Source organism: Natator depressus, chromosome 1 (genome assembly GCF_965152275.1).
Source record: "Natator depressus isolate rNatDep1 chromosome 1, rNatDep2.hap1, whole genome shotgun sequence".
In the NCBI taxonomy this organism is placed as follows: Eukaryota; Metazoa; Chordata; order Testudines; family Cheloniidae; genus Natator; species Natator depressus.
This window is the reverse complement of record NC_134234.1, coordinates 169,851,615-169,872,541: the sequence shown is the minus strand read 5'-3', so window position 1 is coordinate 169,872,541 and position 20,927 is coordinate 169,851,615. Positions and strand designations below refer to the sequence as shown.

Below are 20,927 nucleotides of genomic sequence, written 5' to 3'. Positions count from 1 at the left end.
ATTCGCCAAAGCTGTGGGGGAATCTCCAGCTTGCCATTAAGGCAAAATAAGCCTGCTTTATGTTTCTGCGGGGTCAACAATCTGGGCCTGTGTGTTTTCCTTGTTAAAGTCTTGCCACATTTTTCAAATGTACAAAGCAAAATAGAGGGAAAACAATTAATAAGCCTGCACTTACATGACTGGATTCTCTTGACATTATTTATTGCAATTAAACATGGTTTATTATTGTATCTACCAGAATGTTTTCCCAATCCTTGATATGCTGTGGTCATTATGTATAGAACAATTCTATTCACTACAGTAGGAAATGCACGTATAATATCTGCAGAATTGGACACTTAGCATATGTAGCCTTATATGCTAACCTCTGACTCTACAGTATTATCTCCAGCTTTCTATCAAGAAGCTACACAAATATGAGCACTAAATGGTTTATTACCTGTTTGACAAAAGGTTTTCATGGAAGTGTAAACATGAGGAGACCTCAAGCTGTGTTTAATGTGATCAAAATATTGAGACTGCTCTCTGGGTTTTCTCATGCTTTGCCTCTGTACTGGACATACATCGTGCAATGATTCACACAAGGAAAATACTTCTCAGAATCACATTCAGAATGTGCTTCCCTCCTCCAGGATGTTTAACATCTACATTTTCATTCTAAATCAGCTGTTTTTCCTCATTTTACCATCCTAACTTGCATGCTTCCTTTTCATGACACCAGTGGCATATTCAGCATGTACCCTGTTCACAGCAGTCAGAGATCGACTGAGGCTCCATGGTCAGCTGTTTGGATTGTGCTTCCTTCTTGCATAGTTGCACCCCATCTTCCTTTCAGCTCCTAATAAATCTATTATTGCCTGGGCCTTGCCTTCCCCATGGAAGTATATAATGTAGCCAGTGCAGTTATTCCCCAGATGTACATTTTAAATTACATATTGGGTGAAATCCTGGCCCCACTGGAGTCAATGGAAATTTTGCTATTGACTTTGATGGGACCAGCATTTTATCCTTAGAAAACCTGTATATTTTCTAACTATTGTCTAATAATAAATGTTAGCTGTATTTAGGTAATAGAAATAGACCATTAAGGTAAATATTTCTTCATCACCTTAAACCTGATCTATATAAGTAAATTTCTTTGGAACACACAATTCATTTGTGTAGAATATACCCCATTCATGGGTACTATGAACAAGGGTGTATTTCACCTTTGCAGGAGTCACTTTAATGGTGCAAGGCCAAATATCCCTCCAAAGTCATCCCTTTAACCCATGCATTTTCCAAATAGTCTCTTTTTGGTTTTTAAGAAGTAGTCCAACTATTTTTGACTTCTAATCATATCAGTCCATAGAAAACTAGTAGAAAAACTAATACAATATATGACAGTGTACAGTGGTGTAGATGTGTCTACATAGATTTCTATGGGGGTAGGCGGGGGGAGGAATTTTTTCCCCATAAAATAAAGGGTAAAATTACTTCACTAAATTAAGTGTAATTATGTTAATCTGTAGGAGATGAGCATGGCATTATTGTTCTGCCTGAATCTGAATTGAGAGGATACAAGTTTAACAGACAATAGTACATATACCTGTGATATCATCCTATGCATTTTATATGAATTAACAAATGAATGATATAAGTTATCACAGTCTCCTTTTGATGGGTACCAATTTACTATTTATATGCTATATGTACTAGCTGAAAGTTCAGGCATTTTAAGGTTTGATAAATTAACACATGAATAGCATGATTATTTTAGGACTCTACTTGGTAAACATCAGCAGATTATAAACTAGTATCTATCATATAATATATTTCTAAAAGCAATTTATACAATTAAATAAAAGCGTGTAGGCAAGGAGCAGTTGTATAAGGCCCAATCCTGCAAACACTTATGCATGTCCTTAACTTTAAGCATCTGAGTTGTCTCATAGAAGTCAATGGGACTACTCATATGTTTAAATTCAGCACATATATAAATGTTTGCAGGACTGAGGCCTTAGGAACTTTCCTACGGAATTAACAGTTTTTCCAGCACTGGGTTTGAAAATTGGTGTTAGTTACACCCATTTTTATACGCCTTTATTTTATACAGTGTATATTTAGTACATAACCCTGAGAAAAACTAAAATTGGCATTATTATGTGGCATTAGGGGCACACTGTATTTTATGCTATTAAAATGAACAGTATAGCATATTTATTTTACAAATCCAATGTGCACATTTTCTCCATGGGAAAATAGTTATTTTTATAAAGCATGTCATTTTTATCAGGATGCACGTTAACTGAAATGTAACACAAGCTTAGCAAACCTGATCAGTTGCGTATTTTCAGTACTGTTTCATTGAAAATGTTATACACTATGTGTTCACTCTGCTAGTGTGAAAAATACTTTAACTGCTACAATCTCTGTGAATTTCTATTTTCTAAAAACACTCTAAATACAAACAGTTTCTGGGGTTTTAATAATTAATTTGTGAAACATTAACTTTTAATTTCCCCCCCATCCCTTTCTTGTTTCACTGACATTCTGCTCTATTGGCATTTCCTGCCACCTCAGCTTCTTCCCTGAAGAATGTGTGCATATTGTACATGTAATGCCCCTCAGCATCATTACAAACATAATGTCCAGAAATGTATGTAACCTTGTGCATGTCTTCCATTTGTTGTTCAATGTCCATTTTATTTTATGTACCCTTTCTGTCTCCATTTTTGTAATAAAGAAAATTGAATGAAAGCATCCTTATCTGTATTTTCTTTATTACTGGTGAAACCTCTTGTTCTTGTCCTGTATTTCCTTTATATCATATTTGGCTGACTAGAATTCGGAACTTCATGGACAACATTTTTGTTTCAACAGTTAACACCAATATTTTATCACTAAAATCCATATATACCATTTCCCCCATTCTTATTTTGGCTTATGTAAGGTGGCTGCTATACTACTCTTCTAGAAGAGCAATTATGTAGCTACTACTGGTCTCTTCCTGGAGATGGTTTTAGTGGCCCTTAAGGCTTGTCCACACACACACGCACACATTGTACCACTTTAACTATACAGTATAAAAGTGCTTTATTACGGTATAGCTTATTGCCATATGAAAAGGGGAACAAGCTAAATAAATAGAAGGCACCTTGATTGCGGTATAACTGCATTCACATTAAGGCTTCTACCGACATAGTTATTTGTATAAAAAGAAAATCACACTGTGTAGCCAAAATAGTTATACAGTACAAAAACTGTATAGATTAGGTTTTACAGTAATTGTGCAATAGTATTTAGAATTTAAATTGTTCTGATGAGCTCACAACTACTGTATTTGTATTTGCCCCAACTTTAGTGAACAGGCAGAAAATCCCACGGAACCCTTAGATGCTTTGTCAGTCCAAATATAGTGACCAATTAACATAGGTCCTATTTCCCTTTCAGGCCTTCTGACTGTATTCTCTCTGAATAATACTATCAGCTGGCACAAGGTTACTAATCAAAACTGCGTGGAGTGCACACACCATGATTTGGGTTCAACAGGTGGCAAGACAAAGGCATTGTCCTTTTTCTTCACTTCATAGTAATACAACACTTATATAAAGCCATACCTTTTCAAAGCCCTCCACACACATTCGCTGATCCTTACAACACTTCCATGAGATAGGTGGGTAAATGATATTGTTCCCAATTTAAAATTAGGAAACCAAGCACAGAAGTTAAGTCACTTACCCAGGGCTATATAATGAGTCAGTGGTAGAACTCATGACACAAAAACTCCCCTAGTTGGATACAGTATGGAGGAATTCTGGGCTGGTTCTACGCTATCCCCTCTTAGCTTCCCAGTGGAGGAAGCATGTAGGAAGGAGAAGAGGGCATTCCGAGAGCTGGGTGTGTTCTAAAGATCCCCAGCTGAAGAATGGCCCTTGTTGCAGCTGGGTATAACTAAGGGCAGCCTCCAGTGGTCATGAGATCATATAGCTGGCTTAGAGCCAGCTTTGCCCCTTCTTGTGCTGAGTGCAGTACTGGTGCAGCTGAAAATCCAGGCCTAAAACTCAAGTCTTTGTGTTAGTGATTGAATTCATGTTCATCCTCATCAAGCATGAGTTGGTGTAAGGATTTGCATTGAAGAGACATCACTATTAAATGCCAAATCCTCCAAGCCCTGCATAACTGAAATGGCCATTGAAGTCAAGGGGACATGAATACATACAGGGCCCCAAGATGCTGTTTCTGTGTTAGCATTTAACACTGATGATCTGTCCCTATTTCTTTGAGACCCTAGTACCTTCCTTCAATGCAATTTTCTGTCATCCATTTTTTTCCCTGTTTTTTCAGGTTATGAAATCAATTGGGACAAGCCAGAAATCTTTATTCTTAATAAATGTTGCTACGGTACTATGCCCATATGTAAATTAACCCCTGAAATAAAAACCGCAAAGATCACAAATTTGGAAGTATGTTTAATGACCAATTTCAATTCCATTTGTATTTCAATTGTATTTCAAAAGCTGTCTAGGTTATGGGTGTCACTTCCTAATGGTAAAGAGAGTAAAAATTGTGACGAAACTTGTTAATACCTTAGCTCAGCTACACTCTCAGAATACTTCTACCTCTTTATTTTGCATTATCTTTAGATGGGTCACTATTGTGTCATTGCTACTTAAGCAAATGTATGCTTGAAGTCAATGGGGAGGCCTGTTTAAAGACTGATGGCATGATATTGCCCATCAGATTATCTCCTCCTCAGTAAATTCATGTGCACTCATATAGATGCACTTGTCAAAAAAATGTTGTTTTCTCAGGATAGATGAGGTGTGAATTTTACCCAATATACAGGAGTTTTTTAATCTGGCTTTTTTCCCCTAAAACAGGGAATGTTCTGAGGAAGAATATAAATGATGAATTCCTCCTGTGTGTTTTTTTTTTTTGTGTTTGTGTGTATGTTTATTTTAAGGAGAGAGACACAGCATTCCCTTTCACATAATTAATGTTGTGCATACTTGTCTGTCTCCCTAGCCCTAATAAATCTTTCAAGTTCTGTAATGACAGTGGAGATAGAGTTGAGTATCCAACTAGACCTTTTCAGCCATATTATATTCAGCCAAATTTTTATTTCAAGAAGGCCAAAGAGCCACAAGCTGCACTCCGAAAGATGTAGTGATCAGGCTTTTCCAGCTAGTACATAGTCAGCTGGCATAAATTTGAAGCAACCTGCTCTGGGGCAGATAATCAGATAATTGGTAGTTGGGTTTTCAGTTTCTTCTCCTTTCCACCTCTCCTGGGCTGCCCCAGATGGCTCTGTGCAAAAGGACAGCCATTCTTTGCTAGGCACTAGGCCCAGGCAGAACTAGTCAATGGTCTATCTGGCTGTTTCTGGGGCACTCACAATCTAGCAGGGAAGCAGGTAGTTGAGCAACCAAAGGTATGTCTACACTACAACAAAAGCCCAGCGTTAGAAGAACACAAGTTAGCAGATCCTGGGTTTGTTAACCTGAAACTTGAGTGTCTACACTCACTTATAACCCCAGTCCTACTGGACTTGTGTTCTGGGAGTCTGTCAAAAGTATCCCACAATTGCGTTGTCCAAATTCTAAGTCCTCTGGAAGGTCAAGTTTGGTGGACAGTCAAGTTTTCCCACACGGCACTACAAACAAAGGGCATCTACACTGCATTACGCTGGCCAAAATTTAACCACCCATATCCCAGACTGCCTAGTGCTCTTCCAATGTGGCCACTGTAGTTCTTTGTTTGTGGTGCAGTGTGGGAAACTTTGACTGTCCAGAAGACAAAGAAATTCAGTCTGTGCGATACTTTTGGTGGACTCCCAGAGCACAAATCCAGTAGCACTGCATCTACATTGCAAAGCAATAGGGCTTGACCTGACTCAGATTCGGACCCTCCAACACAGTGATGTCTTGAGACTGAACCCTGGTTTAGCACAATTTATGTGTAGCCAGAAGAGGGTTAAGCCTGAGTTTGAACCCTGGGCTTATATTGTGGTGTAGATATACCCTTACTTCTTCCTCCCCTATGACACAGCAGGTATCCACTGGGGAGCTGCTGAGCAGCTGCAGAAAGGAAAGACCCAGAGCTGCATGAAGTACTCCCAGGTCAGAGCAGAAGTGCTCCTGGAACTACGGGGGGGGGGGAGAGCATTTGAGGTGCCAGGGATAATTCAAAGCCTTCTTTTTACATATCAAAAGCCATGGCTCCAGGAACGCATTTCGATTAACAATAAAATATATATTTTCTTGTTAGCACTTTCATTCTCAAGAGCTATTAGTTGGACACCCCTGTACTGGACTCTGAAGTCCCTGTACACCATTGTGGCTATTTCATTTACATCCACTTTTAGATCCTTTTACATTGCCAGAATGGTATAAAAGGGCTTTAGTGTAAAGGAGAATTAAGCCCTAATAACTCATTTGTCTAAAAGGGTCATTAAGGGACAATCCTTGCCTAAAAAGTAGAGGACAAATGCATTTGGAAAGACTGCTTTTCTACAAGAGGTAATTACGGTATATATAATTCAAAGGAAAGCCTCTCTTGGATTTACAAGAAAAGCATAACATTCTTGATAAGCATCATTTCTGATGCTCATAGCTCAGAAATTGTATCAGCTCTAAAATGGACACTCTCAACTATGAAACTGAAAATATCAACCCCTCCTCCACCCACATTTTCTGTTATTTACAGCACATACTTCCATATCTGATCCTTTTGTCATTGAAGTCATGCAACTGACTTCAGTGTTAGCTGGCTTATGGCCATAACTAGCAATAAGCTAATTTATTACTGGGGCATTTGGTAGGCATTTGACTTGCTGTCATATAATGACAAGGAAAGAGTTTGGGTTAACATTCACAGTATATCTACAGAAGGCGGAGTTATATGGTGATCTTATTTCACAAAGACCATCAGAATCAGAGTGTTGCTGAACGTATCAAGCAACAAAAGGCATAACTGGTTATTGTGACAGGGTGTACTAGGCTCAGAGGCCCCCTGCTGGAGGCCTCATGCTCCTACCACACTCCACCCCAGGTAAGAGCAATAGAGGTGGGACCTTCAGGCTGCCTAGAGAGGCTCTAAGAAAGCAGCTAATCAGAGAAGAGGCAGCAGGGGGCAGCCAATCAGAGCCCAGTAGGCTCACATAAAAGGAGCTGCTGGACAGAATAGATTCATTTGTTAGCAGGGACCAAGGGAGTAAGGAAGGTGCTCCTGACTGGCTGAAGGGGTAAGCAGGACTGCTTTTCTCTTTCATTATAAGGTGTTCATGTAATTTTTTTTTAATTTTCTTTCCCCTAGTCTATTTACAAAACAATTACAACTGTGCAAGACCTCAGATGGTCTTGAATCTCAGCACTATGCTCAAATATTAATTTTTATAGTTTATTTTATGTGTATATCCAAAAATAATGCAGCAATAATTATTGATAAATTGTACAAAATAGAAACATATAGTAAAGAAGATAAAAATACACAATATACTTTTGTCAAACTGAAGTCATCATCAACATCTCAGGTGACAACTGCTACAAAACAGGACAGCTAGGACAGGAATGCCTCCTGTGCTAGCCTATAATAGATCACTAGTAAATAAGAGCTATGCTGTTGTAAAATGACAGATTTGCATGAACTCAGACAAAAAAATGATAAAAGACAAAAATACCATATCACCTGTGGATGAACACTTTTCACAAACTGATCACTCCATGTCTGACCTATCAGTCCTCACCCTCAAAGGAAACCTGCACAACACTTTCAAAAGATGAACCTGGGAGCTTAAATTCAAAAATTTGCTCTACACTAAAAATCATCGTTTCAATAAAGACACTGGTTTTAAGGCTTATTACAACCATTTGTAACGCACTTAACCCTCTTCTTTGTCCTATGACTACAGCAGTGTTAATGGGCGCCTGCACCTTTAATGGGCCCTTAAAATATGTGTTGACTAATTACCCTAAACAATCTGTTCCACCTTCTATTTAGCTATGCCACTGAGTATGTATCCCAAACCTGAAGAAAACATCTGGGTAAGCTAGAAAGGCTGTCCCTTCCACCAACAGAAGCTGATCCAATAAAAGATATTACCTCACCTGTCTTCTCTCTCTAGATTTGCTCCTGTAAGTTAGACATACAAAAACTGTATGTCTGTGAAAGGAAAGAATAAATGGTGACAAATGTCCAACTACTGGCCTTTCAGACTCCAAACTATTCATATTCGTGAAGTATTGCATAAGATATAATCTCACTATCTGAGCCATTGAAATTAAACTCAGCCACATCATAATTTTCTTTTGATTTGCATGTCAAAATGTCACAGCATTGGCAAACTCATATATACGTTTCCATCAAAAATAACACTGAATTTACCAGAATTTTTTTTACCCGAATTGACCAGAAAAAAGAAGGATTGATTCTTTAATGTCCAACAGAAGAAACCGAACATTCAAAACAATTTTCTTATCTGACTGACTGGACCTGGACAAATGTTATTTCCTTCTTGGCCCATCATTAGAATACTTTTGCACTTCTGTACACACTGTATACTTCTGTCTCTATCAGTATTGGACACAGAAGACACAGGAAAATCCAGCTTACATTGGTAAGGAATGATAGTGAAGTGTAGTGGCTCAGAAACTAGATAGCTAGACAGTAGTTGCTTTATTCTTTAATGGCAGTATAAGGCATTTAAGAATCTAGTCCCCAATCCTACATAATTGAAGTTTTGTTATTGACTGCAATGAGGGCAGGAGCAGGCCCCTAGTGAGGAGGAATAAATGGAATATGTAATCTGAATTCTAATAAAAAGGTAATAATAATTTATAAGAGTCTAATGTAAAAGATTGTTCTATAAGGCTTCCTCACTCTGCTGAACACTTTATCACACAGATAGTACCAACTGAATTCCATTGTACTACTCATTAATTACTCACCAATATGAGTAAGAGTTGTACTATCTAGCCCTAAACCGCTAAATCCTAACACATGAATCTTATAAGGTCAGATACTATTTTCCAGTTTTACAGTCTGGAAAAGGATAATATTTAGCATTATCCTTATGTGTTTGAAATAATGCAATACTACATTCTTGCTCTTTGAATGCCTGTCAAAAGATACACTTTTTTTTTAAATCAAAAGTAAGAGTTTTTAATGAACTAAATAAGACGCCATTAAATCAAAGCTAAGTCCCAGCCTTTATAGATGCAATAACAATATCTAGTGTGACTTTAGATACTGTTTTTAAGGATATTTGATGTGGGGATGCCAGCCATTTGGTATCATGGACAACTTCTATTGCAATGAGTACAAGAGGGCAGTGTGAAAGAGAGGACAAACAAGGTAATTCCTTCCACCTGCCACCTTCTTTGTTAGTAGTTTCAGAAAATCTCTCTACCACATAGTTATCAGTTCCTTCAGCTTTCTGACTCTTCATTTTTGGGGGGCGGGGGACGGTATTTTGAAGGAATTAGTGGATTCTAGGTATAATACAATGGTCCTGACTCTTCACTGCCCTACATCTTGTGCAGTCATTTACACAGTTCAAAATGGGTGTAAAATGCTACATCAGAATGGCAGGCTTTTACACCATTGCACTTACTTTGCACTGGTATAAATAACTGCAAGGTTGAGGGCAATGGAGAATCAGCTCCAATATTTTTAAGCTGCAATCGAGGAAAAAATAATAAAAACACTTCTAAGTGCAAAGGTGGCTTTTCCTATGGGGGAGGGGGTCTCAAGTATCATTTGTGTATGTACAATTTTGTGCATAAGTACCTGTATGTGTACTTTTTGTGCTCTATCACAGAAGGCATGATACACAGGTGATACATGGACATGCAAGCAATAGAATTTACACAAACAAAATCTATTTGAATACACAAGTTTTGCCTGTAAGAATGCTATCCCTTTGTGGACAAGCAATAGATTCGGTGTTCTGGATGTAGAGGACAGTATATGAATTGCCCCTGTGCAGCTATGTGTGCATATTCAAGTGAAAGCAGCCTTCAGAATACCTGTAGTAACTACTTACAGGGGTGGACATAAAGCACACGTTTTGGAATCAATAAATACTTAGTTGGAGTCTACAAAATTAAATATTTCCACTCATTTCTCCCCACTTAGGAGGAAGTTCTGAATTAATTGCCGAATTCCTCTGTTTTTGTCCCACCTACTTTATTTAAAACTTTTTTTCTGATGCTAAACAAAAGTATTACTAGATGTTGAAAATACAGTTCAGGATTGAAGAGTTTAGAGATTGCCAAAACTTTCCACCATTTATTTTAAGAACTTGCACCACTTTTATTATTAAAGTTTCATGAATCATTGTCCTCTGAAGTATTTATTTGAAGAAGTGGATGCACACGGTGCTTTTTTGAAGCTGGCAGTTCCTTTCATTATCATGACGTTAATGTATATCATATTCTTAATGCCTCATTCTGTGCAATTAAAAGCATATTATACTAAAAGCAGCATTGGTTTGACAAATGACAATCAAAATGCATGACAAATATAGATTTTTTTTTTCAGATCAGTGCTTTAAAAGGTATGGTTATGGTTCGATTACTAAAGATGGGTATATAATAAACCTTTCAAGGAATATGCTCAGACTCAATTCACTCAAATTAACACAGAATTAATAGGATGCATATTAAGTGTTCAATATAGTAGGGAAGCCATGCACATAAAGAATCTAAACATATATTACTATTGTAGCTCTTCACAGAAGGCAACTAGAACTTTAAGTCAATATGATACATTATGGAACATTTTGAAAAGTGTCCTGTTGACTTCACTGGAAGCTGAGTTAGGCTAACGCTGAGTCCCATTGACTTCAGTGGGAGCAGCATTAAACCAGTGCTGTCACTTTTGAAAAATCACATCCTTAAACAATAATTCAGAAACAGAAAGAAAAAAAAAGCAGCAAAAACAGATGCACTTTTGCACTAATTTAATGTTTATTCCTAAATGTCCATAGTAAGGAATGACAGGATAGGATAATGGGTCCATCAGTATTAGAAAAGCAATGATGGCAAACCTATGGCATCCCAACCATCAAGTCCAGCCTCAGACTTTGGTGGAGTTGGTAAACCAGGGAGATAAGTGTGCAGAAGCAAAATGAGGAAAATTGTTAACTAGGGTCAAGTATTCTAAAAATAAGTCTGCATGAAGGAATAAAGGGGGCAGAAAAGACACAGATATCAGGAAACCAAGGACAGAAGAGGGATCACATGGTTGCTGTAGTAAGAAGGAGAAAAGGCAAGACAGAATGAATGGAAGAGAAAGGGGGAGGCAGTCAGAAAAGCTGGGGTCAGAAGTGAGGGAAGGAAAAGGTCAAAGCAAAGAGAAACTAAAGAATGATAATGAGGAAACAAAACACGAAAGATTTACTGTATGGAGGAAAATTTTGAACTAATGAATGGGAATACTATATATACAATTCATAATTAATCTGTGGAACTCATGGCTACATGATAATGCTGAATCCAAAATTTTCAAACTAAAGTTAGGTTCTTATATATGGAGCAGCTAGCAGCCATGGTTGAAACATTGGGCCCAAGATCTTAATGGATTCACAAAAGTATTAGAGATTTATATGTGGGAAGTGAACCTACACAGGCTCTTTAGATTATAAAAAACAAACCTTATACCTCAAGATATAAGCTGAACACTAACAGATGGGTCGGAAGAGGAAAATTCTGCAGGCGGGTTACAACATACTTATTGCCTACAGAGTTTCATTTTCCTTTCTCTGAGGCATCTGGTGCTGACAATTGTCAGAGTCAGGATACTTGGCTAGATGGAAGTTAGGTCTGAACCAGTATGCCACATCTTATAGGCCACATCATCGTCTTCTGCAGTAAATCATTTGGCAGAGACTTGAGAGGATGGACTTACTTTGAGGATTGTTTCATGCAGATTCCCCCTCATTGTTCCATTAAGGGGAGTAGGCTTGCCCGGTTCCTGTAGACCAGACTACAAGGCCAGCCTCTTAAGCTTGGTGGATCCTGCTGGAATCCAGAAATCATCAGAGGTTCTCCCAGCTTTGGCCTGTCACTTCTCCTTAAACTGACCAGGTCTTTCAGCACCCGCGCCCCTGAGCAGTCCCCAGACTCTTCTTGGGTTCCAGAATTGGTTGGGGGCTGTGAAGTCCAGCATGTGTTTGCATGGGTTGAGGGAGATCCATGTCTGGAAAGTTCCCTTGGGTCTCTCAGGAGCACAGTCCAAATCTATGTAACTAGTAGGGCTGATGTATTTCCAGAATTGCTATTGAAGACTGAGCTCACGATGAAGTGATGAACACCTACACATTTTGATCTGTTGCATCACAAAGGAGAGATGTTCAGAGAACTGCAGTGACGCCTGCTGGGATACCATTAGTGCTATACAAAATGGTGAAAAGTTATGAAATATTTCATGGATTTTTTCACATTTTCATTTCAGGCGATTCGGCACCTACTTTTCAGAGCTTCAGAAAGGCAGGAGTGATTAGCCTCTCTATACCCAATCAAAGGGGGAGAGGATAAGGAGCCTCCACTTCCTTTACACAGGCCAGTGATGGGCTTCCCAGAATCACAGCCCTGCTAGGGTTAATGTTGCCTATCCAAAGGATGTTTGCAAAAGGAAATATAATCATCACAATAAATAATATGCTGAATGAATTGTACCCATAATGAGTGCCTGCTCCTGAGACATGGAGCCTCCATTGGTGCATTCTAAGAGCTTCATCCTGAATGCCTTTCACATCCTAAATGCTCACAGACTTTACTGGGAGTTTTTCTTAAGTAAAAAATGGATTATCAAGCCCAAATAAAGTATGCGTATAAGGAAAGAGTGAAGAAGAAAAAAAATGAGCATTTTTTCCTAGATTTTAAACCATGTTTTTTTTCTTATTTTCAGTACATGGTTTCTTCCAGTCATATATGTAGTAAAGGATGTTTGGGATAACATGTTGTGCCAACACTCTCTTGTTTTTCGGTCTTGTTGATAAATAGTATGTAAATCTCGGAATGAATAGCCTGAACTGAAATGAACTTGAAAAGTTACCGAAATAGGGCTTTGCTTCAAGAACCTAAAATGTAAAAAGTGGTTGTTTATTTTCTCAGTGAGATAAAGTAGAAAAGCAAGCAAACAAAAAACAGCCCATATCTGTGTCAGAGCAAAAGAACAAAAATAATAGAAAGAAAGGATTAATTTATGAGATTCAGATTTGAATCCAACATTACATTAGTTTGTCATATCTGCTTTTTAAATTTAATTTTCCAAAACAGTGCTTTTTTGCTTTTGATGACTAGATAGCATGTCCTCAATATTTGCAGTGGTCCCTCTGTAGTATAGGATAGTAAAAGGAATTCTGCAAATATTGGAGTCATGTTATCTAAGATAAAGTCAGAAATAAGCATTTAGTTATGTTTTATGTGCAGGAGCTAGCAGGTAACAAGATGAAAGAACTAATTACTTTCAGATCTCAGAAAGCTCTGTGTGCTTATAGTCAAAGCTATAAAACCCAAAGTATAATAAAATGCTCTTGCGCTAATGCGCCTATTGATTGTCTGTTATGTGGATGAATCATTTCAGTTCTGAAATAGGAAATACTGAGCGCTATAGAAATGTTCTTGTTAGTAGTAGAAGTAATACTGTGGTAGCACCTGTAGGCCTCAGCTGAGATCTGAGCCCCATTGTGCAGGGTGCTGTACCAGCACACAGTAAGAGTAAGGCAGTGGGGAAGCAGACTGCTACTGGCTGTGTGGTTTGTCCCTGAGCCATCTTGCTAATGGACCATATGATGGCTGCGGCAGGTGCCATGTTGTGGGTACATCGTACTGTCCCTCCAAAATTAAGCTATGTGTGCCTCTTCCTAACAAGCATACCTTCCAACCCACACCTCACACCAAAACACTGCTCTTGGAACCATGTACTGCAGTCAAGCATGTGACATGTTCCCCGTCCCTGCCAATGGTCACCCTCATTAGTTATTGATTCTGCTGTGCTGTTCTGTAGGTATTCGGGAAGGAAGAAGCTCCTTCCAGGAGATTCAGGACAATGTCATTTAAAAAAAAAGACATTGATTTCAGCATAGATTTTTTTTTTTCTGAAAACTGATACCAGATGAGACTGTAGTGATACATTGATTAATATACAGCGTCTTTCATTTCCTGGCATAAGTACCTATTCAGATCTTTTGCATCTGCATAATTTACTTACAAACATTCAGATGGGGGCGCAGCTGAAAATGAAGGGGAAACTTCTCTAACACAAAGAGGCAGACAAATATACATCAATCAAATATTAATGACTCAGAAGATGTCTCAGCCAATCCTGAATCATAAACAATTGCTAGAATCTCCTTGTGGAGAACACCAGTGCTGTGGTAATAGGCATTTCCCTCAGATGGCTGGGTTTTTGTGATCAGGAAGAATTAGTTATGCAGCCTTCTCAATCACTAGGTGCTTGCTTGTCTTTTCTGGCTGAAAGTTTGACACACATTATCCTCTGACATAATAATGATACTTGGTTGAGATTTAAAAATAAACTTGTGTGGGAGTTTTAGCTCCTTATGGAACAGACCTACAAAACGAGACTCTTTCCAGAGATGGGTGGATGTTTGTTTGATTTTATTGGGCACAGTTTCCACTCCACAAAAGTCTATAGGATGTTTCAAAACTATGTAGAAATGACCTCATTTAATATTACTTTCTGTAGGTATTTACAGCCATTTCGCTAGAACCTCATTACATTTTATAGGACTCTGCTGGTTTCATCACTATTAAAATCTATATTTTTCCATAAGGTTTGAGTGTGTGCACAGTTCAGACTTTTTGACAATCTGGATTAAATTATTAATTCAAAATATATTTGTATGTAAATTACCCATTGAATGTATAGGCATTTCATAGTTACAGGGGTACTGTAAGTCAAGGCATGTCAGTCTTTATCTAATGTGTTCAGGTATTAGAAGTCATACTTGGAAATTTTACATCAAAAATAAAGAAACTAATTCATTTCAAATGTCAGAATTCCAAGACTGCTGGCCGGGACATTGCATAAATGATGCATTATTTTCATTGGGGCTATGCTAGCAGTGTAGCTGTTATCTAGTGTTTTCCTTTCTATGTTACGCTTTTTGGGAAAAGACTTCAAAGGGAAAAATACTGAATTCTGTTTTATTGCATGATAAACTTCTAAACGGTGTTATAATAAAATAACCCATACAAAATGGCATGACATTGACTGCAACAGAATTAGAAAAACCCAGCTCCCTTTAAAACAGCCTTTTTAGAGCTCCATAACGTACATTAAGGAAGCATATATTCCTGTTAAAATAATGCAGTGATTTAGTATATACAAGCAACATCAACTTATTATAATGGCCAAATGCACTGAATTTTAGTTAAGGAATTTAAGCAAAAAATAGAAATCCATCTACAAAATATGTGCTTTAACTAAAATTGTTCCAAAGTATATTGGCAGTGCTGGTCGGGGTAGAGGAGTGGAGAGAGACAGGTAAAAACACCGTCAAAGTCTTTGCCAGTTTGCGATTATACATTTTGCTCTGTGTCATCACAGCGCTTGTTTATACTACTGTCGAACAAAATCCTTCCCTTACTCGAGCAGCTGGGAGGGTATCAGTACTCTGCTGACTTGATATCTGGAACATCGTTGCTAGGCAAGATAGCACAGAGCAAGCAACAACACATTGCTGTGTGCTATTTAGTACTTCCTTGTGTAATTTACTCATGGATTCTAGCATGAGAAGCATAGCAATAGTCAATTTATGTATGGATTCTGTCACTGGCTAGAATACCATTACCCATTGTTTTTATCTAGATCCCTTAGTCCTCATGTCATGAGCTCTTGTTGAGGTGCCTTTCAACCTCAGAGGTCAGACACAATTCCTCTTCTGTACACAGATAAAACTTTATGACCTTCCTAAACCCCTCTCTCTCCACACACACTCTCTCTCTCTCTCTCTCACCTGGTAGGTGTTAGTGTAAAATTCAATTTATCCTGCATTTCCATTAAAAAGCCAGTCTCCAGAGATGTGTACATCCAGAAATTAGCTTTGCCTCGGACTCTAGAATATAGGTATTCAAATCTACTGCAAAATACTTTTTTCACAATTATTTTTAAAGTGTTTTTTTTAAGGTGTAGGTGAGAGCAAGACAAAGCCCTGATCCTGAAAATATTTAAGACCACACATACCTTTCTTCATACGAGTAGTCCTACTGACTTCTCTTAGACTACTCATGTGTGTAAGTGTTTGCAGGATTAGGGCCCATGTTTACTTCTTTTAACACATTTCTTTCAATTTTAATTCAAACCTGGATTTTTAAGGGGAAAATACAGGTTTTGAAGCCTCCTTCTCAATGTAAAATAATCCTATTTAAGTAACTTTGCAATTTGTGTTTTATTAAATTTTCAGTTTAAAAACTGAGGTTTGTATAATGTTTAAAATGGGTTTCCATGTTAACATTGTGAGTCCTTGGTGTTGTGGGATGATATGATATAATGAATTATCAGTTAGATAACATATGTTCTAAAAAGCTTCTTTATTTTTCAGCTAAACCTGTTCTCAAACACCTGAACGTAATCTCAAAATCATCTATATTTTGGGGCTAAACTTTTTAATCCTCTAAACTGCTAATCTCTACTTTCATTTGCACATAGGCAACTTCCCTTTAAGTCAAGGGGAGTTACATGTGTAGAATTTGGTTCACAGGAAAACATTATAAAATAAAGATTATGTATTTAGGACCATGCTCCTGCAGCAATTTATATGCATGCTTAATTTTAGATGCCTGATTAGTTACATTGATTTAAAATTGGTTCCTTAGTGAGACTGGGGTTTCCTTTTTCTTTTTAGTCCAAGACTTCCTTAAATTGTTGGAACAAAAATGTTATATTCCAATAGAGACTTTATTTATAAACTCTAATATTTTCTTTGTTTTTAAGACACCCTTTTTAATGGCCTTGGGCTCGGTGCAGTCATTGGCCTAGGAGTAGCAGCCCTTTTGTTAATCCTTGTTGTGACTGATGTCAGCTGCTTCTTCGTACGGCAATGTGGATTGCTAATGTGCATCACTAGGAGAATCTGTGGGAAAAAGAGTGGCTCCAGTGGAAAGAGTAAAGAACTAGAAGAAGGAAAAGCTGCATACTTGTGAGTATCAATAATATATCTCAGGAAAATGCTTAAAACAAAAAGTTTGTCTGTTCAACACGTGTATAGTACCTTTGTGTCAAGTTTGTGATATGACGAAAGTCATGCTTCATAAGTTATTTCTCCTACATGGGACAATCAATGAATCTTCATGTTATCCTGATATTTGCACTGTATGACAACAATGGTGGTATATCAGGTTTATGGTAACTGATGGCAAATGTTGCTTTTTTAAAAGATTTTAAAATTCCCTGTTTTGGCTATTTAAACTATTCTGCCATAAGAGGGACAGTGTTCCTGAGTGATTAATATGCACAGGAACACCTTTTCATGGGGAACAGATGATAGAGCCATTGTAGCGCCACACACACTCAGCTCGTCCTGGAGCTCCAAATGCAGTGAGCTGTGATGCCAAAATTCTGACTTCTGTACATCCTCCGAGACTGGTGCCACTGAATAGCCCTGGGGAAAGAGACAAGGGCACACTGGCTTGTTGTGAAGTATGCGAAGGAACATTTTATCTTAACAAGTAGAACTAATACTAGAAAAGCTGAACAGCTGCTACCACTGCCATTTGACATGATGCTTTTTGTGGGCATTTAAAAAAAAAAAAGGAAAAAGGTTAGATGTTATAAGAAGGATATAGTGGAACTATAAATTAATAGACAGTGGGATTTTGCTGAAATGCTACTGCAAATAGTTGCTAAAAATAAAATAAGTGACTAAGAAAAAACAGCATGCCAGTTACCAGGGGCCGGGGGGAGCCATATGCATTGGAGGTATATGAAGGTACAGTTCATTTATGTGGAAGGAAATGACTTTAAATGCTGAGAGATCAATGAGAGCTATGGAAGTCATCCATGTATGTCCTGGTCATATAAGTCAAGATTATTTCCCAATTTTTACAAAGTTTCCAAAGCATTTGAAGGAGATAATATCTATAATTAACTTCCTCCCATTTTTGAAATGTTTTCCTCCCTTGAATTTTAGATCTGAAAACATTCCTTCTCACATGTCCATTTAGCATAATTGAGTAGGCATGTAACAAATTCTGCAAGTATACTATCTTTATGTGGCTTACAATAAGAGGAAAATAATAGCATCGCCTTTTCTATTAACACCATATCTTCAGATTCAATAGATACAACATCTAAAGACAGAACAGAGCTCTTAGGCTCTGATTTAGCAATTCATCCCTATTCAGCAAAGCTCTTAGGCTTGGGGATAAGTACTTAGGGATTTAAGTATGTGCTTAGGTAATTTCCAGAATCAGGACCTTAATGTGCTAAAGTTTCAAATGTCATTGATAAGCATTTTATATCTAAGTAGCAAACTCAGATTCATTTGATCAGTCAATATCTGATTTACCAACAATATGCAGCTTCAAGAAAATACAAAGCTGAACAGTAAGCACATATAAAAAAAGAGATTTCTGCTTGGATTTCTTCATGACTCTTTTCTGGTAGGCATGACATCTTATTTATTTACGTTTATTTTTCTCTTGGGATGGTCTTGTGAGATGCAAATCTTGTCTTGTTGTCTTATGATCCCAGTCCTATATCCTTATTTCAGCATGTTTCAACACATCATATACAGTGCAATGCAGGACAATCTAAAATTTCCAGACAATCTTGAGCAGTCTCAATTTCCATTTATTTCACATCTACTAGGCATCTTAACATAAGACATTGGATGTTTGCATATTTTTCAGTAGGGCAGGTAGCACTCTCAATTTTTTTTTTTAATTACATTTGATTTCTGAGAAATGTATTGCCAAGAACTATGTTCCATATGTACTGATTGTAGAAATATAGCCCATGCACAATTTACAAGGCAACTAAGATAGAACTAAAGTAAGGTGTTTCCTGCAATTAGTATTTTTTTCTGCATAGTGTATATAAATTATTTATTTATAAATGAAAGCACATTCTACATCCATTCTGCTTTCTAATAAAATCATATGTTCTAGGATTTGGAGATATACATTTTTTTCATTGGGAATAAGATTCTAAATATATAGGATAAAATCAGTAGAAATTATAAGACCCTTCATCAATCTAATTATGATCCATAATTGTTGCACGTACTTGAAGTAAGCCTCATTCTAATGTGTGCCTCTATGAAAAGGTTGGCAGTTAGCTAGCTCCTAATTAACACTCAAATATTTCCTAAATTGATCACTTCCAGTTGATGCCTTAAAAAAATAATAAATGTTTGACTAATTTAAATGCATTGCAAATTAAATGTCATTTTCACAAGTATATGAACACTGGTTAAGCATCCTTTTTACAGAATGTAAATGGGTGTTGAGTATTACTGTAACACAGAGATCCCTAGCTGGTCAATATGGTCTACACTATTTCCTCTGCTACACTCTCATTACCTGTCTCTCTAGCAGTCTGCATAGCTGGTAGGAAAGAAGGACTCTTTCTGAGAATATCTAGCCACTCAGGGTTAGAGCTCTCCATCCATATTTCAGATAGGTAAGAGCATTTGTAAAGTCTCTGTGTAAGAATTATACTGTATTTTCTGGCAACAATATAGAAATAAGACATGAGGTAAGCTAAGACATATTCCTTGTCATGGGACCCAGGCTAAGCTCAAGGAGCTAGTAACCAGGCTAATTTCTGGACTGCAACCAGTCTAGAAATCAGATTGCTAAAGATGAGTGCCCACTTATATGTCAGTTGTCCTGGGTTTTCAGCATTCAAATGATTACAGTTCCTAGGAACCAGATTCAGAATGTGATCTCAAGGAGAGGAAAGGGATGTTTGTTTGTTCTTTCTGTATTGGAAGATCACAACATTTTGGGGTACACAATGATCTGCATTTCTAACATAAAAATTGTATTAGTTATTAATTGTCATTATTTTCTGTATTGCTGTAGTGATTCGATGTTCTGGCCCAGATTGGGGACATATTGTGCTGGACACTGTTAGAGTGCATAGCGAGCAACCACCCCAATACACAATTTGCTTAGAATTCATCTGATTTTATGGGGGGGAAAAAACAGTAGTATAAGGGTGGGGAGTCTTCATCTCTTCATAAACAAGAGAAGTGTGAGATAGGAAAAAAATATATTTCTCAAGATGATTTAAATGTTTGGTGGGAGCTATTCAAGTCTGATGAGTAAGGGTCAAATTTACATTTTGCACTAAGCCTTCTTTACGTTGCTACAGCAGTGGAGAGAAGCCCTAAAATGGCCATAGCTTTATATATATACCGACTTTAAGGCTCAGTACCCTGCCAGAGTGTTGTAAAGGGGCCATAGTGCAAATAACAATCAAGCCTTATGTTTTACTTGTTGCTTCTGCTGAGGTCAGTAAAGATCTTTTGCGAGCGAGAAGCTGTCCATTTATTATGTACTCATAAACAAATGCTCTTTTGAGATTTTATGGTATGCATATGTGCTTTTAGGCCAGATAAGCAGCCACAGTGAAGGAATGCTTTGAAGGTTGTAAGAAATCAGGAGCAAAACTGTTGAACGTATTCCAGTGTTAATCATTGATAATTGGTTTTGCTTTTTCTTCAGTGACTTTTTGAAAGGAGGGATCATGGTAATTAATAAAGTGTAATGTATTCTGAGACCATAATGATGGAGGTTAAGACTCTTAATATTTTTTTAGGAAAGATGGATCAAAAGAGCCAATAGTGGAAATGAGAACAGAGGATGAAAGAATTACCAATCATGAAGACGGGAGTCCAGTAAATGAGCCAAATGAAACAACACCACTCACAGAACCTGAGTATGTAGCCTGGTCTTTCTAACAGCTTTTCA

General features: G+C 37.5%; 1 protein-coding gene across 2 annotated transcripts in view; it reads left to right on the top strand.

Annotated features, from left to right (window-relative positions):
- NCAM2 (neural cell adhesion molecule 2) overlaps positions 1 to 20,927 on the top strand; it is a 525,587-nt gene that overhangs the window by 489,121 nt on the left and 15,539 nt on the right. For both annotated transcript variants that reach the window (XM_074971360.1, XM_074971367.1), the window contains exons 16-17: positions 16,945 to 17,149; positions 20,776 to 20,895. In XM_074971360.1, the coding sequence (XP_074827461.1) occupies positions 16,945 to 17,149; positions 20,776 to 20,895 (325 nt within the window). The remainder of the gene's footprint in view (positions 1 to 16,944; positions 17,150 to 20,775; positions 20,896 to 20,927) is intronic.